The sequence below is a fragment of the Lagopus muta genome, chromosome 1 (assembly GCF_023343835.1).
Source record: "Lagopus muta isolate bLagMut1 chromosome 1, bLagMut1 primary, whole genome shotgun sequence".
Classification (NCBI taxonomy): domain Eukaryota; kingdom Metazoa; phylum Chordata; class Aves; order Galliformes; family Phasianidae; genus Lagopus; species Lagopus muta.
Genome location: NC_064433.1, coordinates 60243559 through 60267945, shown reverse-complemented (window position 1 = coordinate 60267945; position 24387 = coordinate 60243559). Strand labels below are relative to the sequence as shown.

At 42.7% G+C, this 24387-nt stretch overlaps 1 protein-coding gene across 1 annotated transcript in view; it reads left to right on the top strand.

Annotated features, from left to right (window-relative positions):
- CACNA2D4 (calcium voltage-gated channel auxiliary subunit alpha2delta 4) overlaps positions 1 to 24387 on the top strand; it is a 114191-nt gene that overhangs the window by 26371 nt on the left and 63433 nt on the right. The window contains exons 11-23 of the mRNA XM_048948412.1: positions 1167 to 1280; positions 2103 to 2181; positions 4168 to 4301; positions 6795 to 6872; positions 8170 to 8250; positions 10403 to 10477; positions 11822 to 11908; positions 15391 to 15462; positions 19337 to 19398; positions 20041 to 20108; positions 20247 to 20292; positions 21762 to 21859; positions 23770 to 23863. Of these exons, the coding sequence (XP_048804369.1) occupies positions 1167 to 1280; positions 2103 to 2181; positions 4168 to 4301; positions 6795 to 6872; positions 8170 to 8250; positions 10403 to 10477; positions 11822 to 11908; positions 15391 to 15462; positions 19337 to 19398; positions 20041 to 20108; positions 20247 to 20292; positions 21762 to 21859; positions 23770 to 23863 (1088 nt within the window). The remainder of the gene's footprint in view (positions 1 to 1166; positions 1281 to 2102; positions 2182 to 4167; positions 4302 to 6794; positions 6873 to 8169; positions 8251 to 10402; positions 10478 to 11821; positions 11909 to 15390; positions 15463 to 19336; positions 19399 to 20040; positions 20109 to 20246; positions 20293 to 21761; positions 21860 to 23769; positions 23864 to 24387) is intronic.

Below are 24387 nucleotides of genomic sequence, written 5' to 3'. Positions count from 1 at the left end.
TATGGTGATATTAACACCAACTCTGGTATTTTATACAGATGAATAACCATAGAGGTAATGGTGGGGTGGTGAACTGACTGGAGAAGTCTTGACTTTGACTAGGTTTCTGGGTACTGATGGTCATGATGCCTATCTGCAGTAGTAGTGCCATTCATACTGGTAAAGATGTTTGCCTTTTGTTATAACAGCCTTGCCAAGCCAGAAGAGACTTGTGAATTGAAACCTGAAACACCTCACGAGTCCCAGTTCACACCCTGCACTCCAGTGTTTACTTTTATTTTATGCAATTAGTCTTGCCATTTCAAGTCTTTATTCCTAATTTATGTCTATTCTCTTCAGCTTAAAATTGCTGCTGTTTGATATAACCTCAGCCACCTTTCAAATAGCCTCCCATACTCATTCTATCTCATGCCATTGCCTCATTAATTTTCTGTGCAGAGCTGTCATATTTTCCTCTTTCTGTACTTTTCGCTCTGCATACCAGCTTCTGCAGCCTTCTATGCTGATTAGACCTCTCCTTGGTCAGAGCACAGAAACAGAGCACTGACATTTGTACCAGAGTCCTAGCTACCTCCATATGCCTTGAGTATCACTTAAGCACAGATACTGGCCCTCTCTCATTACAGCACGTGGTCTCTCTATCTGATGCATTTGTGCTCTACTTCAGTGCTGATGGCAGCAGCCTTGTTTTTCCACGTGTTCCTGTTTCTCACTGCTCTTTTTGGTAGATCGATGGATTTGCCTTGAAATAATGAGTGTGATTTCCCCTTCCTCTCACATTTTCTGCCATAAAAAGTGACAGTTATTGCTGTCAAATCAGAATGGCAGTGTTTATGGTCAGTCTACAGCCATTTAGTGTAAATGAATGTGACTGCACAAGCTGTAAAGCAGCAGTGAATTGCACCTTCCTCTGCAGTGCTTTTCTTCTTATTTTACTTCTGTAAAGCTTCCAGCAACCACATTAGGTAGTAAGTGCTGTAGAAATTAAGATATATATATACACATATGCAATATCAAAACAACGTCCTTTTGCAAGGAGAGATTTCTGCCCACAGGGTGAGATTTGCAAGAGAAAGACAGGATCTGGCCCTTGGTGAATAAAGACACTGCAGCAACATGGGAAGGGTCAGTGCTGCAATAACTAATCCTCTTCACTCTGCTTGCAGTTCAGAGATGCTGGCCAAGGAGGCTTGTGTAACCAAGCCATCATGCTGATCACAGACGGAGCAGTGGAGGATTATGAAGCTGTGTTTGAAAAGTACAACTGGCCAGATCGAAAGGTTTGTCTGGGAAAAGACAGATAGGGCAAAGAAAGGTGCTACCCAGCCACGGTGGGAAGAAGATGATCCAAGGTGTTGGGCAGAGTGGGCAGAGCTGAGCATCCAAACACCTGCGTGCATCCCGCTGCTAATACCATGCAGCCAGCCCAGACTGTTTATAATTGGCCCTGTCTGGGAAAGCCTTGTTTGTTACCAGTCCATATGGTGGGCAGTGGAATGGCCCAGACAACCTCTCTCAGTACAACTCTCTCAGGCCAACCCTGCTTGCTTTGAAAGTGTAATAGACCAAGCTCATCCTAAACCCTCCAGATTTATTTGTTTACCTCATCCCAGCTAACAGCAATGCACAAAGGGAGAGAAGCAGCCTACTAGAGCTGTTAAAGCTGTTTATTTCAGGATTCACTCCTTTGTTGTTAGTCAAACACAAGAAATGGTGAAGCTTTCTTTAAATGCTCACATGACCGGCTGTTCCCCTGGGTAAAGGATTCCTGTGAGCTATAAACCTCTCTGCATGTTGTTGCTGAGTGCCTAGCAGAGCTGCTATCTTAAAATCAAACAGAATTTGCAGTTCTGCCTTGTTATGCAGATGATCCTGGGTGATACTTGGCTTTCTGAGCTTATTGTAATTGGAAATGAAGTTCCAGCCCGGAAAATGTGAAACAAATGGAGCGAGAGGCTCCTGTTTCTGCATGAAGGCAGAGCTCTTGTCCTGCAGCACAATCAAGCGTGCACTGCTGCATGGCAGGGTGTCAAACCTTGACCTCTTGGCTTTGGTAGTGTGTGACAGCTTCTTTTAGGCTACCTTTTCTTTCTCTTTCCCAGGTCCGGGTTTTCACTTACCTCATTGGACGGGAGGTCACTTTTGCCCCCAATGTGAAATGGATCGCCTGCAACAACAAAGGTGCTGTGTGGTAATGGCTACCCAACTCCAACCACTCACCTCACATGTGGACCGTGACTGTAGGTCTCTGGACTCCCCCACTAGTTCCCCACACCAGCTCAGGGGCCCAGGAACTGTTGGGTGGAAGATGACCTAAGGAAAGAGCAGGCCCTGCTAGTCTGCATGGAGTATGCCCATGTCCAGCTAATGCAAGTCCTCAGTGCTGAGCCACCATGTTTTCTTGTCTCAGTGCCAAGGGACACTGTGACCGAAATTCATGCCAGCTGTAGTCCACCTAAGTCCCTGTGCTTATTGTGTTCCAGCTGCTGGCTTTTGACAAGCTGTCTAAACCTCTGTCAGTAAGCTTGACATCTTTTGACTCAGATGTAAAACAAGCATATTTTTTAAGGATTTTACAGCATTTTTCACAATGCCTGCAGGTTAACCCCTATATGCCAGCCAAATTCTTTGTGTGCCAGTGATTTCACTGAGGTACCAGGACAGCTTGCTAATTCTGCCCCAAAACCAATATTCTCTGTATCCAGCATGAAATGGCATGAATGGGAAAGTTCATTCAAAGTAGATGAGTCATCCCTATCCATTTGAGGCCAGTTTAAAAGTCCAGTTAGACCAATCAGACATGGGAAAAGAAAGGAAAAAAAAAGTCTTGTCTGTTTGAGCTTGACTTGGCCCCAGTACATCTGGCAATGGCCAGCACCCTGCAGTGCTTGCTACGTCTGTACACTTTTTCAACAGATAAAGGAAAAAGAGACTGAGCTTGGGGCCTGACCACTTAGGGTTATTGGATCTCTTTCTGTCTGAACGGTGTCTTCAATGGACTCTGTGAAAGACATGGGTATATTTGCTATTGAAAATAATTGACATACAAGAATTGCTGGTCTGTAGAGTGTACACATGCTGAGGATGTCCAAGGTTCAAATGTTTACCTGTTAGCACTATGAACACAAGTAACATTTTTACTTTTTATTAGATGAAAAAAAAAAGGATTTCAGATTGCATATTCAACCATAAGATTAGTGACAAGAAATTCACAGTACTGTTGTTTCACTATAAAATGTGAGAATGGATTATCCTTGAGAACAAAAATACACTGTTCGCACTTCAATTCTCACTTAGCAAACTCGATCTCCAAGGAAGGCTCACTGATCTTGGCTCTTCCATTTCAACATATTATACTGCTCTTTAATCCTCGTTTTCAAGCATACAAAATTTTCCACATCACAAAGCTTATCAACTCATGAACCATTTCACATGGCATCGATTTCCTAGTGATAACAATTTTCCATATACTTGACATACTCTGTGCTACACCAAGTGTAACCAATGAGATCCATGTTTAGCATTTCTAACCAATTAAGCAGCTAGCATTTGACAATCTTTTGATAACTGGAAGACATTATTTCCTAATATTCTTTGTTGTATATTAGACTGCTATAGGAGAAAGCTCTGGAAGTAAGTAACTTACATTTTTTGGTTCTGCTTCCAATGGGTGGATAGACATAGTCCCCATCCTTGGATGAAAAGCTAGGCAGAGCAAAGAGTAGAGCACTGTGCAAGAGAAGCTGAGAGTTTAGGCTTTACATAAAATGGGACAGGGGAAGTGAGTAGTTTGGTGGAATACCTTCTTTGCATATGTTTGTCATTCAGGAACACAGGCAGACTGATTCGTGAATGTTTTTGCCTAAGACCTAAAACAGTCTTTTACATCTGCTTGTTGTGTTATTTCAAGACTCTGGTCTTGAGTACCAGTCCAGTGCTTTGAGAAGAACAGAGCCAGTGCTTTGAAGCTCTAGATTTCCATGGAAACTTGTATACATAAAAAGCATGGCTACAAGGCATGTCAAGGCGCTTTTTGTAAAGAGCAGATAAAACTGTCTGGGTAGATGTAGTTTTTGACATTCCCTTTTCTGACTTCACATGAACATTCATTTATAAACATGAGGGACATGTCAGAAGACTGACTCATGTCTCCGTTTCTCCATGAAGGCTACTATACCCAGATCTCCACACTGGCAGACGTCCAGGAGAACGTGATGGAGTACCTGCATGTTCTCAGCCGTCCTATGGTCATCAACCATGACCACGACATTATATGGACTGAAGCCTACATGGACAGCGCGGTAAGGAATGACACCTCAAGTTTTTAGCCAGCAAACAGTAGGGCCTATGAGCCAATCTGGCAAAGGTGTTAAACCTTCAGTGAGTATGCTAGGCATATAACTTGTCCCAGTTCCTATCTAAATATCTTATGTATCAGAGTAGTTGTAGTATCAGAGCCTACAGGAAGTCTTGAAATTTATGTAAAACCAGGAGCTGGTTGGCAAATAGAAGTTACAGGTCTCTGGCTGAGTCAGGCAGTATTTCTTTTCTGCTTGCTCCTGAAGCTGAGATGTATTTATGGACTCAGGTATGGATCTGCAGTGACCCAGGAGCCCAGGACTAATCACACAGACACAGCATGACTTAAGAAGTTCTCCTGTGAAAGACGGCTACCTTCTAAAGGATTATTCACAGGAAAGACTATTTACAGCTCAAGATATGGGTCACAGAGATTTACTTCCTCTAGCCCAGTACCTAAGCACATACTGTTAGTCACACAAAGACAGATCTCAGTTTGGGAGGCAGGTTCACGCTCCCATTCTTAGGGTTAGTAAGATGTAAGGTCGCCCACTGTACTGGCCTGTGCTCAGCCTGTGGGTAATGGGCACATCTCACTTCCAGGGAGGGAAATAAAGGACCAGGAAGTTGGGGCTTCCAACACCCCATCCTTGTGTCAGAGGAGGACTTCAGAAACTGGAACCACAAGCAGGTGCCATCATGATGTTATGCTGGCCATGCACCTTCCAAAGGAGAGAAGGGAAAAACAAAGTTGATTATCATTGAAGTTATTTTCCCCTGCACTACCTCAAATAGAAGATGCTTCTCAGTCTTCATCTCCACTTCGATTTTCACTACAGAAAGGGAAAGTTACGCTTCTTTCTGTGCTTTCCACGCTTCTAGAGAGATGTGTTGGTTTTGTTTTTTTTCATACACTGGCATTCTCACACAGACAGATTTATGCATAATTGTGACAACTAGAACTGACCAGAGGAAAAAATTCTCTAGAGAATGTTTTCAGGTACTATTTCCTGGACAGAATTCCACGGTGGAACTGCACTTACTAGCTGTGATCAGCAGCATCTTTAGGATGTCTGCCACAGCCCTGAAAGGAACTGGGGAGAACCCACAGCTTCTGGGATATGTTTGTTTCACTTTTGTTGCTGTGTCTCTTTCCTTGCCTCTTGCTTTGGTTTGCAGTTCTTTTCCTCTGCTCCAAACTCTTTCATCTTTGTCTCATTCCTCCATTTGTGTATTCATTCACCTGTTCATCCATGTCTCCCACTAGCTGCCACAGTCTGAGGAGGTAATTGCTGCCCTGTGTTTTGTGAGCGTGCCGTGCCGTTGCCGTGTGCTGAATGGTGTGTCAGTGTGAGCACTCACAGCCACAGCTGGCCTCTACATCTGGGGGTGGGAGTCTGCTGCTCTGAGGAGCCCTCTGACACAAACAAGAGGGGAGGCAATGCTGGATGTACTGGAGAGCTGTGCTGTGGGTCCAGAGTAGATAGGGGTGTCTGTGTCGTATGGTAGCTTAGTTCACTGGATCTCTTCCATGCGTTTGGTAAGTGCTGGGCACAGTAGTTTGTTGTATATTAGCACAAGTGTTACTGTGCAGGGGAATTCTTTACGAAGAAGCATCCAGACCAATAACTCAAGACACTGGACTCAAATCTCCCTCAAGCAACTGCAGAGGTTATTGGCTGGCTGCTGTATGGCTCCCAGCATGCACACTAATAGAGACAGGAAGTCAGTTCTTGCCTTGCTACTAACTTGACCGAAGCAGAAATGGAAGGGAGATGCTACTGGCATCAAGAGAATAGGTCCTTTTCACTGCTAGGTATGTTTGGGAGACTCTTGTGCATGTATCTTGCCTTTTTTAACCTCCTTTCTTGTATGTTTTTAAAGCATCTATCTTCTCTAGTAATGGGACCCTCTGCTTCCCCATTATGTGTGCACATCAACTTACAGACAGCTCACTGTGTTGTCCTCTGTCTTTCCTATGCTTAGATGCCTGAGTGACAAATTTATACAAGCAAGCTGTGTGTGTATTTGTGCCTTTTAAACATTTGCCTATGCTGTTTCTCATTCATGCTATTCATGTGTTTGCAGTATAGATTATATTTGTGTTTTGCTCATATTTGTGTTGTTTTTCTACATTCTGTGCTTGATGTGTTGGTGGTTTTTACACTTGTTGCATAAGTACCTATGTCTATACACCATTATGTGTCAGTTTTAAGTTGTGTCACCATTTCTACAGGTTCTTCATTCTCCTGCTTCAACACATTTCACTGGCTTTCAGCCCATTCTCATCACCCCACATGAGCAAGCATCCATCCTACGATCCTCTTGGATACAAAGCATTGAAAAATGCTGCCATCTGTTTTCAGAGGGGTGTGGGAGGCAAGGAGGTGTCTGATTGTACCCAACATCTGGGTTTCCTGGGATTTCCAGTGCCTTTTGCTTGGGTTATCTGCAATACTGCATCCGCTAACACATGGCTTGTTGTTCTCTGGCAGCTCTTTGCATCTCAGGCTCAAAGTCTGTTGCTCATGACAACAGTGGCTATGCCAGTCTTCAGCAAGAAGAACGAGACGGTGAGTGCAGCATGGCCTTTGCTCTCCTTTCCACCAGCAGAAGTGTAAGACTGCAGCAGACCTGTGTGGGGTTTTAGAGCCAACGCTTCTCTGAAAGACTGCCAGATCATTAGGAACTGCAGTTGACTTTGGGCAGGATGTGCAGATGATAATTTGTCTGTCAAAATGATAGTCTGTCATTTCCTCTGAATACTATTTGTTCCAAATACCTCTTGAACATGACACTCCTCCCCATTTTATCCTTCCATTTTCAAAGCCAGCCTAATTCACAGCCCTGTAAGATTTGAGACTGAAAGTAATCATTACTTTGTCTCATTTATGCATTTTATTACATTCCTCTACATTTCATGTAACGGTCCTTCATGAGTCCAATAACCTGTGTTTGGTCAAAGTGTCCTTGGAGAAAGGCATCCAGTCTTGATCTCTCCATTGCAGTTTCTCACTCTGTTAAAAATTGGTGTCTAAATTCCACTTTGAGGCTGTCTGGCTTCACTCTCCCATCATGATGGCTTTCTCTGCTGAACTAAAAAGCACATAGCCTTTGGCATTTCTCCTGGGAACTATCTTCTACACTGCAATGAAGTCAAACCTGTCTTTATTTTGGTAAGGTAAAAAGGTTAGAAAATTTAGGTGTCTTTGATGAGGGCACTTCCTCTGCATTTTGAAACCCTTTACACACTTTTCTGTACCATTTCTAGCTTTTCAGCCTCATCTCAGCTTCTGGTTCCTTACTGTTGCTGTACAAGGCATAAACTCTCCACCTAGATCATGTGAACAGCTGTCTGTCTTCTCTGCCCTAGGCCAGCCTTAGCCTTTATTAACACAGCACTGCAGTGGGAGCTTCTGAGCCTTTTTTTTCCTCAGACGCTTATAAATAAAGAATTTCCCATTTTGTGAGGATTTCATGCATTCATTTGTCCTAGGTAGATAATTTTGTATTTGGCATTTGGTTCACTTAGCCCGGTGACAAACGAATATGTATTGCTTCGCATGGTTGCCTTGTCCTTATTGTTATTCACACATACCAAATGAATACTTTTGCCCTCAAATCTTGTGTTCAGTCATTTTCTATTACTTCTGAATCACAGTAAAAAATGTGCACTAGTGTTGGGTAGAAATGCTCCTACCCATAAACATTGGAGCAACCCTTGAGATTTTCTGACGTATGCTAGCTGGTTTAAATGAACATACACAAGTTTGGAGAAAACACGTGAGAGGTCAGTAGGAAGGCAGCAATGTGTATTCAGGCAGAAAACTACCCAAATTTTACTTTTGAAAATGAATTCTTGTTTTCAAGCGATCTCACGGCATTCTCCTGGGTGTGGTGGGCTCTGATGTGCCACTGAGGGAGTTGTTAAAACTTGCTCCACGCTATAAGGTAAGATTGAGATAAAACTTGCTATTTTATACAGCAAAGTCATTAGTCATTCTTCCATTGTCATGTCTCTGAAAAGTCATTCTTCTGCCTGTAGGAAGAAGAATGAGCATAAAGCAAGAGCAGTTGGTTGTGGTGATACATCATAGCAACACAGGAAATCATTCACCCCTTAGGATGCCACAGAAACACAGGGACTGGATGGTCCAGTGGATTCATAACTGGTCACCAGTTTTGACTTCATGGTCACCTGCTCAGATCCCTCAAAGATGATACGGATTGGATAGTCCATCTCATAAAAATTAATGTTTTATATCCAGTTCCCAGTGGATAAGCTGCCATATCAGTTGCCAAAAAACGAACTAGTTTCCCTGTCAACATATTCTTGGCAGAAAATCTAAGAACTGAATGGACTTGGGAAACCAAATGGTTTTGTTATGCATAGTTGTCCTTTTTTTTCCAGCTCAGCTTGAAGACTTCTTGGCAGCGCAGTGAACAGGGAGTTGGCTCTCACTCACTGATGCTATACCTAGACAGAGTATTTGCTCTCCAGAATTAGTCCAAGAGTTTCCACTAGTTCTGTGCTCAGTATATCTTAAAAAAGAAAAAGCATTCCCCAATAGGCAAACACTCCAGAGATGTGCTGTTTAGTTTGGTTTCTGCTGTAAGTTCTGTGCAGTGAATTTTGTTCAGTCGGTCTGCATACCAGGAGATGGTAAACTCATCCTAGAATCACCACAGAAATCAGGTAGTTTGAGCCATCATTTCCAATTTCCAGTTTGTCCTAAAGAACTATTAGACATCAACTACCAGTTAGGCAACTGTCCAAAATCTGATTGCTAGAGACTCACAGGAATGGAAGTGCTGTCAGAGGCAATGCATGAGTGTGGCACTTGAGACCTAGATGCAGGATTTGCAGACCGTTTGCTACAGGAAACTGCCTTTCAGGCAACCCAGGAACTGAGAGTATTGAGGTGTCTGTGCTCAACAGACCAATGCCAGCTGGTTTCGGCCTGTAAGAGCCTTGTCCAGGAGGCTTCACTTTTTATACACATTCATTTTCTGCAGAATACTTATACCTTTTCATTTTCCTTCCTCCGTGTCACTCAAAAGCCATGTGTTGCAATAATCTTTCTTCTAGACCTAGAAGAGGAATGGTCCCTTACTCCAAGCAATGCCATGGAAGGAAGGAAAATATTTGAAGGGTTTCTTTACATCAGAGACAGGATGTGATTTCCCAGAAGCTATTTCAGTTTCAGACCACTTTGGAAACCTCATTTCTTCACCTTGTCTCTCCTGGCATACAGGCCACAAAAGACCAGTTCTAGAGCTACCTTGAGAGCTCACTTGAGTCCACGCTTTTCATCTTTAATAGGCCAGCAAGGAAATTTGATGTAGTACTGATCCAGTGCCTTGGATGCATCTGCCATGCTGAGCTCTATGCAATTTGAAAAGAAAAAAATCTTTTAAATAGAGTCCAAGTTTTGATCTAAGATGTGTGCAATACATAATCCATTCCCTTCAAAGAAAAAAAAAGTGCAGCGAATGACTTACCTCCCTGCTTTCCTATTGTTAGCCCTCCAAGATTGTCTCTATAGGAACATAAATTTGCTACATTTTTTTTGAAGATAGAAACCTTAGCCATTCTTCCTTCAGACACCTCTTGTTTTGGCAAGCATAGGCTATCCATGGGTTTTCAGAAACTCACGAGTTAAGCTGGAATTTGTATTATGTATGGGCTTGATCTGAGTAATTGCTCTCTTGGAAATCTCTTGCAGATCAGGTCAGACGGTGCCTGCTCTGGCTTGATTATGCTACTCTTTAAAAAGCACTGTAAACGGGAGGCCAATACAACTGGCCGAGGCTCCGTATGTTCTTGCCAACAACCAAAACGTAAAACAGAGCTCCTCTGCAGACTGACCTGGCTTCTAAGAGAGGTATCTGGGGCTCCCCACTCCAACACGGTTGGTCCTCTTGGAGTAGCCAAAGGGGCAGAGATAAATGCTTTAGGATTAAGCCTGTTTTCTACCAGTGTATACCTTTAATAAGAAAACATTTCTGAATATTCTGAGTTGGCCAGATACTAGTGGCAATCCTTATGCAGCAGTTCTTCTAGCAAAAGCAGAGCTAATTATTCTCATGCCTCTTTCTCCAGCTGGGTGTCCACGGATATGCCTTTCTGAACACCAACAATGGCTACATCCTCTCACACCCAGACCTCCGTCCTTTGGTATGTACAACTGAGAATTTAAGAAGCTTTGCTAGTGTGAAAGAACTGGCTTTCAGGAGTGCTCCTGACTTCTCATGTTTTATTGATATACCAGCATCAGAAACATGAGGAACGGAGAAATCAATACCACACCCATAGATATATATATATATGCATGCATGTGTATGAAGTGGGAGGTGCCCTGTCTTTCCTCTCTGTAAGAATGCATGTGGGTGATATATTTGTGTATTGCTGTGTTGTGGGTACATGTGTATTTGCATGCATGCAGCATTTCACTGCTGGGCTGAAGGACCCCTCACGCACTCATACCTCCTTCGGGAAGATTCAGCACCCCAGTAACAGCTGGCACGCAGCTGTAGTGTTGGACATGTGGAGAACCTGAGGCTAGCAGGATCCAGCATCACGCATCCTAGTCACATGTAGGTCAGAGACAATTTAGGGACCAGTAGACCAGCTGGGTGGATGCAAGGATAATTCTCACTTGTGGTACCACACGGAACTCCAGACCATACATCTCTGCGAACACCCAGCAGGTTTCATTACCCAGGTATGCTATGCATTTGATACTTCATATACGTTCCTGTCAACACAAACCTTCACATGCACAGCAATAGTAGTTAACATGGCTACTGGTGAAAGAAAGTGCCACCACAGGGATTCCCAGTAGCCGTCTTCCTAAAGGCATATCACATGTGTGGAGTTACTTCATTAAGTCAGGAGGAGGAACATATCACATTTCCAGAGAGGCAAGGCAAAGCCAGGTAAGGTTGCTATCTTATCCTCCACCTGAAACTCATCTCTCTTAGTCTACTTCACACCTTTTTCTTCATCAGGAAGATTACAGGCAAATAGGTGTCTTTTATCAGTTAACCCTGAGGTGAAAAGCCTCCTTTTTTCTCAGTGATACTGAAGCCTAATACCCATCAGAAAAGATCTCCTGCTGGTGTAATAGTGTTAATGGGATTACACTCTTAGCTGTAGAGGAAAAAAATGGTTTCCTGGAGGTAAGCGTACTGAAGTGTAACATACTGACCTATTTAGCTGAATATTCTCACAAACCAGGCCATACCCTTTATCTGCAAGTTCACCTATGTTCTTGCTTGTCTCTTTCTCCTGAAAAAGCCTTTCCCACATAAAGAAATACACAGCATGGGATTGAGAAGGCACCTGCACCCAAGTGCTGCCTTCCCAGTCAGAGAATGAGACAGTATTATTCTTCAAATTCGATTTAATTCTTCACAGGTTAGTTTAGAAAAGATTAGTTTATCTGGATACTTACTTGAGTGTTTTTCTTCTTTGATTGTCTTCTTTTTCTTTTTCTTTTTGTAAATAAATAAATACCAGTATAAAGAAGGAAAGAAGCTGAAGCCTAAGCCGAACTACAACAGTGTGGATCTCTCAGAGGTGGAATGGGAAGACCAGGATGAAATAGTGAGTATCAAAAAATGAATTCAAGCTTTTTGTATCTCCTTCTTACTAAGCATACATACACAGAATGAGGAGGAGGGAAGTGGCACTCCTGCTTTTACTATGTGTAACTGGCTCTATGAGAAGCTGGTGAGAAGAGAACAAGGCCAGCGCTCCCTACAAATTGCTTGCCTTCTTCATCTGTATGAGCTTTTGTCTCCACGGAACAGGGAGGGAAAGTACTTGCAGGAGGAGGGAAGAAGTTGGAGGATGCTTCAGGAAGTCAGCCTATGTGTACATGGCCCACATGCTGGTGGTAGCTGCTGCACCTCTGGATTCAGCTTAATACAAAGCCAGAAAAGCTTGGGAGTAGGGAGATGTGCCATGATGTTGCTTGTACATGCAGTATGTGAGATATAGCAGAGCCCACTCAACTAATGAGATTCACAGCAAGGAAGAAAGTGCAATTCAAAAAGAGACAAAGCTTGCAGTCATTTCTAATGATAGACAAAGAGCGTATGGGATATATCACTTAAGAAAATGGTTTTCCAGAAAACACCTTATTGCACGCATGGAGCCTCTGAAAACAATAACTGACTAGAGGGAAATGACTTGAAAATGCTTTTTCTACTCTCTCTCAAGCAAAACTATTAAAAAGTGGTAAACAAGAAACAGCATACATCTCAACAGATGCATGTTGCGGTGTATCAGAACTTGGAATCAAGATACAACAGCAAGTAGACAGGCTTCTCCATAGCTGGTTTTCTTTTACTCAAAGGAGTTAAGAGAGAATAGCTACTTAAGTTACTAAGATAAGAACTGAATTGAGAGTAAGATAGAATTAGCTGTAGGACACATGCTTCGGGATTACAGGGGAGACTGCTGAGATAAGCAGATCTGGTGCTATAGATGCCCACTTAGGTGGGACAAAGAGCCCAGCAAGGGGATCACAGCAGCTACTGTGGCCAGTGCAGGGCAAGCACTGAGGGCTGTGCTAGGGGAACGTGGAAAGTGGAAGAGTGTGGCAGGCTGAGAAAGGAAATGAGGCTGAAATATAGAAGCAAAATCAAACAATCATCAAGGTTGGAAAAGATCTTTAAGACCATCTAGTTCAACAATCCACTACCAGTATTGCCCACTAAACGATATCCATAAGTACTACATCTACATGTTTAACATAGAGAATTAGGTAAAAATAAGCAGTTTTATATGCAGTGGACTTGTCAAGATACGGGTTATCTGTGGTTTTGTGTGGGTTCACTGATGTCTTCTAGCATTTCTGCTCCCATGGTAGTTTTCTGTCTTGCTGGAGCCACTATGGGAGCTACTTCTGTCTCTACTCAATATGCTGTTTCACAAATACATACATATGTGTGTGTATATATGTATACTTTTTTTTTTTTTTTGAGGAAATTAAAACTTTGCTGCCATATTTATTTGGCTACCAGGTTACTGTCTGATCAAATAACATTGCTATCTGAATGCTAATATAATGCACAGTGTAAGGTTTCAGTCCTTATGCAATCATAATAAAATGATAAAATGTCAAAAGAGGCATGCAAAACAAAGCCACTTTGTGTTCTTTTGCTGCATCTTCCAGAAGAAAGAAAGATTGCAGCCACTGAGAGTACAGAGACATTCAGTGACGTGAGCAATATCTGCAGTGTGACTTCAGCAAGTTGAGAGTCTCTCAAGATACACCCACTGCAGCAGAAAGCTGCCAACGTTTCAACACTCAGATTCACAGCTATGGTATTAGATCAATGACAGACTCAACATCAGTTGCAGTGTAATCTCAGCAACACTGATAAGTAGCAAAATCAGACTGGAAAACATGCCTAAGTGCTAATGATGTATAATACAGCCAGCTGCTAAAGAGAAAAAGAGAGGGAACATAGCACTGTCTGGAAAAGACAAATTGATGTAGAATGGTGTGACTTGCAGCTAGGAAGTTTGGGTTTGCTTGTAAAGAAATTCTGGGCTATTCTTAGTGTGAGGGGAACAGGGAAGAGTTGAGGGATCATGTCCAGCATCAGGAACTGCCACCCAAATGGAGTTTCTTCAGCCTTGACAGAACTTTTGAAGAGGAAATTAGCATGCAAGGATGCTGTGACTGGCAAAACACCTAAATGTTATGAGAACCCTCAGGAAAACTGTACGTCTATTGGTTTGAAGCTATATGAGTAAATGGGGAAAAGGAATCACCAGCGCTCATGGCCTGCAATGGTGACAGCACGGATCCATTGTTTCTGAGATCTTGCATGCCAGGACTGTGTCTGCTTTTGAATATTCAGAGCAGGAGACACTATCATGGAAGATGCAGCAAGGTTGGGCTGTGGCACCAACCTACAGCCACTGCCACCCCATTGGAGGTCTGTGGACAGGCTGGGGATGAGGAGATCCAATATCTCATTCCCACTGATTTACTTCTCCACTGCCCCATGGTGCAGTGAAGGATGGCTGACATTCAAGAAGACATGGATGAAATAACAACAACCAAACTGAACCCAGGACCCAGAGAAATTACTTCAGTCTGTCAGACCAGAACAGAGTATGCTGTGGCTCTGGCAGGAGGTCAAGCTCTCTTAACTAGCAAGGAGTTACAGTACCAGTCATTGTTTGGACTTCCAAGGCATGGACTTTGGAAAAGACAAGCTTCTAAGCCTGTAAATAACCCACATCAAACAGCCATAATAAATAGAGCTGTGGTCTTGTAAAGCAAATGCAGTTGAGTCTGGCCAGCACCTGAATGGAAGCCTGTCTCTGGAAGCACGGAAGCAATTTGTGTGAATGAATAAGCTACTTCCCACCTTTTTTTTCTACCCAAGCTGAAGCAACAGGCTGATATGCTCTGGCAGGCTGAACCTAATGTCAAACCCTCTGCGCTTATGGAAAAATTTCCTGGCTCTTGCTCGCAAGAGGCTGGGAGTTGCTGAGAAAATTATATTTTGACTTTGGAACCTGGATTGAATGAAGTGGGCTTCGCACTGCCTCCCCAGCTATCACACAGCCTTGCTTTGCTGTGTTAAACAGCTGCTTTGTTGCACTCAGAAGTGGTACTCTGTACAGTCTATAATTTATAAATCAGTTTAAAGAAATGCCAAAGGGTTTTGTAGTCAGCCTGAGGGAGCCAGTGGGATTCTCAGGTGTCTCCTCTTTCAGGCTCTCAGAGAATCACGCTAATGACATTCTGGCTGCCAAACGATGAAGTCTGAAACGTGGACTGACAGCTTCATAGCTTCCAGATCCTTTCCTTTAGCTCAAAAGACATATCAACAAGCTTTCAGCATAAGCCATTTTTATTCTGTGTCACTGATTGGACGAGGATCCTGACCACCAAGAACAGGTTTTCCGTTTAAAAGAAGTAAAAAAAAACAAACTGTGGGGGGAAAAAAATGACACCCGCTCTTTCCTGTCAGGCCCTGTATTTTAACAATGAGCAGCTCTATTAATTCCCATCCTGCTCTACCCAGAGATGCTAATGCTGATCTTGTTCACCTCTGCAGCTGAGAACTGCCATGATCAATGGGGAAACAGGCTACCTCTCCATGGATGTGAAGGTCCCTGTGGATAAAGGGGTAAGAATGATCCTGCTCAGGTCACACAAAGGGAGGGGAAATGGATGCTGAAGAACCATGAAGGATGTGGTTTTAACTCTCAGTGTTTCTGAGTGTGAGGATTTTATTGTTTCACCACATACATTACACGTGCTAAAGACATAAAATAGAACATAGTTAGAAGTGCTCTTTTTACCTACTAGCATTCTGCATGAGCAAAGGCACTGGAAATGCCTCACAGCTCCCTTCTTTGTCCAGGCAAAGCCAAAATGCATGCTGTTCATTGTTTATAGGGCTGTGAAACAAATCAGAGATCTTCAAGAGTTTAGAGATTGGGAAGACATGTTGAGCTGACAGACAGAGGCTTGGATGCTTTTTTCAACTCTCTTTCCTTACCCAAAAGCACTCAAGAAAAATGTCCCTCACTCTGTCAGAATGTGTTTTCCTTTATCCAAGTCCAGGATTAAATTTCTATGCAAATATTTACAAGCATTTTATGAAAACTTCTAGTGAAATGGAGACTTGTGAATGTTCCCTACCAGCTCTAATGTAAGGTTGTACATCTTCCCCTGGAATCAGTGCAAAATTGTCTTGTATATTTAGGTTCACTGGTACTTTTTCATTTGGGTTTATTTAACTTTCCCAAAGAGTTTGGCTTCCATCATTTCCTCTTAGGAAGTATTCCAGAGGCCTGTAAGTTTAACTGCCCAGAAGTCTTCCAAAAAAAGTTTCCATCTTTTTTTTATAGAGCTGGCTGGTCTGCTCCCATGCTAAGCCTGTCAGCACCAATTCCAATAGGCCAATGCTCACAGCCATTGGCTGAAATTATGCCATTTCTCAGTGAAGATACCCCTCCATTTCCTCTGAATGGCTGCGTTGTTAGGTATTGTAACTAAATTATCCATCTCTGTTTTTGATGTTTGCAACTATCAGGTACTGTCAGCTGGCAGTGGGTTTGCCCTTCCCCAACATCTACATTTGAAATACACAGTATTCAGTCCAAGCACCTGAGCAATTATTTTTGTTGCCTTTGTTTCTTGTATCATTTCTAGTATCTAGGTACCAGAGCTTCATTGAACTATTTGAGCACTGCTTCCTTCTTTCTCTGTAGAGCGCTTCTATTCTCTGCACTGGATATTTCTGAACAGGAAGCCCCAGACCTCCTTTCTGCTGTCCCTTCATTTTTTTTCTCCATCCCACAGTTGTCCTAGAACTACTGCCTACATTTCTATGTTTCTTAGCTATTTTTTCCAGTTGCCTTTTTTTTTTTTTTTTTAACCTGAATTCCCCTCCTCCTTTTCATCTTCATAATCTTTAGAGCCACTAACACAATATGCAGAGAAATGTTGATTTATTTTATCTTAGAGATACAGTACAGAATGGCTCCTAATACGGTCTCTCTCTTTGAGTAGGTCATCTTCTCCCGATGCACTGTGTACTGCTTCTTTCTGTTTAGAGTACTGCTGCTGGTTCTCACTCCAGATCTATTTAAGGTCACATTAAATGATTCTTTAGAATAAAATTTCATGAAAAGCTGTTTCAAGTGCTTTATATAAACCCAGATACAGAGCATGTCCTTTATTCTCTTCATCCATTATCTTTGTTATTCTGTTGGAAAAGAACAGGGTTTTCCAACAAGATCTATCTTTGTCAATCTAGATTGCTTATTTCTTTAATTTAACCTCTTTTTTTCTGTCTCTGGGCACCCTCAATAACATATCTTCTGAGTCATCCAAAGATAGCATTTTAGTTCAATATTTTAAGGGCATCTTTCTGCTTTCCTACTGAGGAAAAAAAAAAAACAAAAAACAAAAAATGGCCTTGGTAAGAGATATTATGTGTTTTATTCTGCAATGCTGTGAGCCTTATGAAGTATAATAGGAGACAGAAATTGAGCAAGTTACAATTTTACTATTATCTGAATTCACAGGGTAGAGACCAGAAGTGAAATTGCATTTCCCACTGTTGCTGCACTAGCTGATGAAGCAGAGCAGCAGTAGAAACAAAGAAAGTGCTGACAGAGCCTAGAACCACAGAGAATGAGGCAGTCAGCGGAGCGAAGGACTGAATGAAGGGGATAGGAATTATTCTGTCAGCCACACAATAGCAATTCCTCAAGCTGATCTTGGGAAAGTATCAAGGGCAGAGTGAGACAGAGAGGGAAGTATAAGGAATGAAGGTGAAATCAGAGAGATCTGGTGGCAAAAACTGCATTTGTTTTCAGCCTGGGGACAAATGGATGGGCCTGTGGCAAACATGGATGGTGTTAGTCAGGAGTGACTGCCTAGAACAGTCACAATACCCCAACTTGAAATGTATGTGTTCCAGACCTCAGTTGCTGGAGTTAAAGGAACTTTGGGACGCTGCTCTCAGAAATGGGGCTTGATTTTTGGGTGGTCCAGTGTGAAGCCAGGAGTTGGACTCAGTGATCCCTGTGGGTCCCTTCCAGTTCAGGATTCTGTGATTCTGTGTGCAGAAGAGGGGCAGCAGGTAGGGAGTAAAGGATGATCAGAGCAAACACTGCTGAAGCATCTCAGAGCAGTGGTACCCCTGGGCTGTCATCTGTTGTATCCTTGCCCACGTCTCCTTCTTTGCTCTGCCTCTTCCCCATCAGATCAGACTATAAACAGGGAGTCTCAGTCTCTCTTGTACCTTCTCCATAACCACCAAAACACCACTGTGCCATGTTGTCTGGGTCACTGTAGCTCTTCTGGAACATCTCAGCTCAGCAAAAGTCTCTATTCTGTTGCAGTACACAGTTACCATACATGGAGAGAGAGGGAAGAGAAAGGGCTGAGCTGTTTGCCACCTCCTCACTGTAAAAAAAAAAAAACAAACAAAAAAAACCCCAAACAAAACAAACAAAACAAAACAAAAAAAAAAAACAGCCTTTCTCCATTTCTCATCTGCCCAGTGTTAGCCTGTCCTTTGTGCACTGTACCTCTTCTATGGCTGCATGGCTTAAGCAGGTTAGAGCAGGCATGACTTTCCCTGGGGAACAGTGAGTTTTCTGTATTCACTTGCTGTCTCCCACACACATCCTCTCACCTCATTTTCAGACTGGGACTGGGATTTTAAACATATTAGGGTTCCTATTCTGCCTTAAGGGTGGGATAAAAATTTTCCAAAAACTTTTCTTCTTTGGAAAAGAGTTCCACTTTCCTATAGGAAAAGGCCAGTCTGGCAAACAGCTGAAGTTCTGAAGCAGCTTTCTTGAGTTGAAATGTCAGTCAGAAACAAATATTTTCATATGAATCAAAATGGCTTGGATTTGAATCAGCACTTTTGTTTAATTTAGAAATGTAAATTGTTTCTTTTACGGGTGTTTTTTAACAAAATTGGAATATGTTAATGTTATGTCCCAGTTTGGCATGAAAGCAAATGTCAGGAATCTCATCATTTCCCACAGGGCTGAGGAGAGCTGGCCCTAGCTGCCAACCCAAGCAGTGAGTAGGGTTGCCAACTTGCCTCTGTTCCCACCCCACCCCTCTTTCTTACCCGCCTCACTGAATCCCAACTCCTGCTGGGCACCGTGTTGATGTGCAAAGCCATCAGAGTTGTTTTGTGCAGTAAAAGAACAGCAGGATTCCACTGTATAAGCTTGGAGGATGTGAGAAGGAAGGCAGCTTTCCTCCATCCCAAGCAGGAGCCCTAGAGCAAAGGAAGATTTCACTGAAGACCTGGATGGAAGGACAGGGTGGCTGCCTGGATCTTGAAAGTCACAAGTTGTTAAATACACTGAATACTACACATTCATCCTTGCCTCCAGCAGTCCTCTACTGGGGATGATCAACTTATTTTCCTTAACCCCAAAGATGTTACTGTCAGGTCTCCATTGCCACTGTGACCTTGATCTGTATATGATCTCTCACTTTCTTATTCATTCTCATTCCAGAAACGAGTTCTCTTCCTCACAAACGACTATTTCTTCACGGACATCAGTGGCACACCCTTCAGGTGAGCATGGGCTCGTACATCAGCAATGCAATACATCAGAAGTCTGCCATCAGGGATGGCAAACTGGTCATAAAGCAGGCTGTGACTCATGACTAGAGCAGCAAGAATAATTGACTTACTTGTTCTTATCGCTATCAAGAAAGTTATTTATCTGAAGTTCAGAGCCCAAAAGCTACACTTTAGGTGAAGCACATTGTTTCAGTTCAGCGAAATGGAATATATTCAACTTTCAGTTCCACTGGATATTCTTGTGTGCCAGTATTGGTTCTAATACAAAATTATTATTGTAAACTGAAAATAAAACTTCACATAAGAAATCAAGCTAAACATTTTCTTTTTTTTTCCTTTTCCATGGCTGAGATGGTTTAAAATTGGAATAGAATTTGTATGTGTTATTGTTGATTTGAACCTACAACTTTGGTTAAATATGTTGTCACCAAAAATGTCTCATAGCTCTACAAGCAGGTTCCTTAGCCTCTTGTGCCACAATCAGATTTCACTTAATCCTCTTTTGATGATGTTCTTTTCTTTAATTGCTGTGAAGGGAGTTAATGTCTTTAAGGGTTGCAACTGCAGGGAATGCATTGTCATGTTTCAGGATTACACCTCTTCTTGCTGACCAGCCCTCTGTTCTCCCTGCAGCCTGGGGGTTGTGCTATCCAGGGGACATGGGGAGTACATTCTGCTGGGAAACACTTCAGTGGAAGAAGGTAGGTTAATCTGGAACGGCCCCACTATCCTAATAGACAACGTTGCTACCCTGAAATGTACTAATTTGCTTCTCCTTCACAGCCTCTATCTGTCTGTCTGCCACCTAATTGAATTCTGAGTGTATTATTTGGTTTCAGGTTTGCATGACCTGCTCCAGCCAGATGTGTCTTTAGCAAACGAATGGTAAGTGGAGGAAATCCTGTCAAAGACAGAGAACTCTGTCATGAGATTTTGACAAAATTCCCTACAGTTTTGCTTGAGTTCACCACCCTCAGTGGCCTAGAAAAAAAGCAACACTGTTCAGGGACAACAGCTTTGGAAAGAACTGAGAGTCTCAGGGCAATGTAGTGGTACCTTCAGACCTCAATTCCATCTCTTCCTTTGGGGGATTCCACCAAGGCCTTGTACACCACCCAAGAACCATCTCCTATGATTTATTCTCAGTATTCTGCACTCCAACTCATTTTGTTCCTCCTCGTGATGCTCAAAATTGTGCTGCAAAACTCACAGTATGTCAGACCTGTCAGTGCATTTTGTAGCAAACTTAGAGAGAAACTGAAACGTTTTTGAAAATCGTTGCTTATTTTTGGTTGGCATTCCTCTGAACTAAGTCTAGACCTAATTCCTAGAGAACACAAAGGTGATTTATGACTGCTGTTTCAATAGCATGCATAATTTAGAGTTTTGCTTGGTTTGGATAGAAGACAGGGCACTTTCCATTTATTGCTGTGAGCTTTGGGATTTTCATGAACCCAACATTCAGTTACACTCAGGCACGTGAACCCAGCCTGCATCAAAGCCAAAATAACTACATTCAAGAAGCCCCGCAGTCCTTCACACCTCTCATTACACTGTCAAGTTTCATAGGCAGAGCACTTGAGATGCATGCAGTGACTTCTTCTACTCCTAACTTGGGGTGTCAGCTTACCACATTTTACATATTCATTTTTCCTAGACTTTCCTCATAAATCATTCCTTTCAGCTCCTTAATGAGATGCAATTCTCTCATAGAATCCCTTCCTTTCCCTTGTCCCGACAATGAAGCAGTCAGAATTGGAAGCAGGATTAGAAGGCTGGTTTCTTTTATTATACAGACACCCACGCTTGTAAAACATTCTCTCATTTCTCCCTTAAATGCATCCTACAGCAGTGTCCCATTGGAAAGTTTTTGTTGACACTGTATCATACTGCAGGCTCATTCCTCATCTCACAGTTGCATCTCTGTCTCATTTTTTTCTGTTCCCAACCCAGTGTTACTCACACTGCATGAGGCCCCCTGCTTTTCAGGTCTCTCCATCACATTGTTTTTGTGTATAAATACAAAGGTACACATATTACACAGTGTACAATATTGATAAATCTGCTGTAATTATTTGGGACTGTTAATATGTTGCATTGTGAGCTTATGCTCATACCCTACTATATTCATGGAACATTCAAGCACAGCCATCAGTTGATGCTTGGTTTTACTGGTAGGGCTTCACTTAAAGCCACGCTGATGGAGTGTGAGTGGTCATGGTGTGCAACAACAGCAAACTTTGCACCCTAAGCTTTCTTGCTGAATTCCTGTTTGCAGTTATTATTCTCAAGAAGCATTTATTTGATGATGATTTCTTTTTGCCTTTTTGGGCTTCTCCTTCCCTACCCACCAGGATTTACTGCATCACAGACATCGATCCAGACCATCGGAAGCTCAGCCAGCTGGAGGCTGTAATCCGGTTCCTCACAGGAGAGGAACCTGACCTGGAATGTAAGTTCTCATCATCCCAAAGGCCCTGCTGAGTTTTCCTCTACCTGTCACAGAGGAATGAGAACTGTGAAGCTGATTGGTATCAGGCTGAGTTCCCGAGGCTCCTGTTCATGCTGGCAGGGCTAAACCTAAGCCTAGCTTAATTCACAAGTGGAAATGAGCTGAGGATCCACTTCCTTGTCTTCAGCAGAGATATTTTTTTTTGCCATTTCAAAGCTGTCACATAACTTGACTTCTCTGAGATCTTTACATACATAACATCGAGACGCTTGAGTAGGATGTGGTGGGGGCTGAACACCTCGTTTCAGACGGGCCAGCCAGCAGGACAAGAAGGATGATGGCAGGAGGGTCCAGAAAGCTGCTGTGGCTATTCTGCTCCCCAGAGCTTCAGCTAGCATCCTTTGAGGGTTGCACTGCGCCATGGAGACTGATGAACACTTTCAGAGAAATGTTACTAACTGTGTTTTCCAAACACAATTTGTAATTGATTTAAGGGGGAAAAAAAATGTTGCAGAATGATTACCTTCCTTGCTGCTCATCCCCTGTAACAGGTCTGATTCTCCATGTGAAGTGCAGCCACATAAGCAGCTGATGTAGCACCACTACAGAGTGAGATCTCTGTTGGAAGACAGAAGTGGGCAACTGTGCATAGGATCTCCCTACAGTACTTTAGCTTTAGGATGTCCTTCAGTTCACCCCGCTCTCCATGGCTTCAGCCTTCTTAGTCATGCAAAGTGCTGAATCAATATTCTGTATGTAATGATTCTAAAAGGATTCAAAGAAACCTTTGATACAAGGATTTCAAGGATTTGAATCTCTTAAAACTAGACGTAAATGTAATCTGTAATCTGATAATTGCTCCTCTCTTACACTGTATGAACAGATCCCTCCTGACTGTTTTGGAGAAGGCTGAAAAGAGATGTAGTAGCTGAAGAGGCCAGGAAGAAGGAGGAAAGTTTTGGGAGAACTGACTGGGAGAAGCATGCAGATTGGAAGTACTGTAAGAGAGAAAGAAATATGACTAGGACACAACCTAGGCATGTAGGGCCTGAGGAAGGAAAGATCAGCTGGTGACCTCTGATTTTGAGTTCTGAATGACAGGGAGATGGAGAATTGTATCATGCAAACTGTGATTAAGAAAGATTAGGGGATACCTGGAAGCACAAGCCAGAATGTGAAGCCAGAAACACTGAAACAGAGGGGATGGCTCTGCCTAGAACAGCACTGGAAGGGCCACATCTGCAATACGATAGCCATCACGTCCTCATGCTGTGAGACAAATGGAAATAGGGCAGCATAGAAATGAAGTAGGTCAAATGAATGGGATTTTAGACTATACCATTTAGCACATAATGATATCTCAAACTTTTCTAAACGTCTCTAAGACCCCATGCAGACTGGACTGAACTGGTAATCTAGACTGGTCAGGTGTCTGGGGAAAACCAGGACAGGAGAGCATTTTGTGAGACTCACAGTAAGGACGGGTGGTTAACTAAAGGCCATCAAGAAGTCACTAGGGGCTCTAAAGAAATCTTCTTGAGTGGAATGGGGTTGATGGCATCCTCACAACAGGACACTCAGAAGAAAGATTAAGGCAGGGATCTGAGGCAAAGCCTGATGAATAACTTCATTTGGAAGCCTCTCATTTGCTTACACTTTCAAACCTAAACCCTTCCATTGAGTTTACAGGGGAAACAGTGTTATAATCTGAGCTGTAATTTAACACCTCGTCCTATGCTCTTCTTCATCTAGGATTGCAGGTCATACTTTTAGTCCTACAAATGGAGGTCTCATTTGTGCCTGTTGCTCCACTGCCCAGGGTCAGGCAGAGGGTCCACAATGAGAAACTCTCTGAGACATCTATGGGGACACATCTTTCTCTTCTGACTCTTGTTCACCTTCCTCTGTAGGTGATGAGGAGTTGGTCCAGGAAGTGCTGTTTGATGCAGTGGTCACTGCACCCATGGAAGCCTACTGGACAACACTAGCCCTCAATATGTCCACGTAAGTGACAGAGAAATAAATACATGTAACACACTGTTGAAGCTGTGTTTCCAGATGGAGTGGAAAACAGTCACAGATCTCTGCAAAGCATATAAGAAACTTTAGAAATAGCTCAAAAAGCTGTTAGAAGTAGCTCAGTAGATTTAGAAATAGCTCAAAAGTGTCTCTGAGGAGAAAACTCCAGCTGGTTGGGCTCTCTAAAGGAAGCCTGTAGTTTGGTGAGGGATTGTTTTGGTAACAGAATATTAATGCCAAATGTCTGACTATTACTGGAAGACAACAGTGATCCAGATGTGTCACTGCAGGGGGTGTTCAGCATCAGTTCTTTGCTATGTTTAACTTGGATGCACAGCATTTATCTCTGTAGTTGACAGTTTGGGATCTCAGGGCACTTGAGACTGCTTCAATTTAAAATTAGTATTGGAGTTATTTCCCTATGCACCAGTTATCCCTTTGAATGACAGCAACATGGTTTGGATTGACTTCCACATGACTGTAGCAAAAGCTACATCCCAGCTGGCATG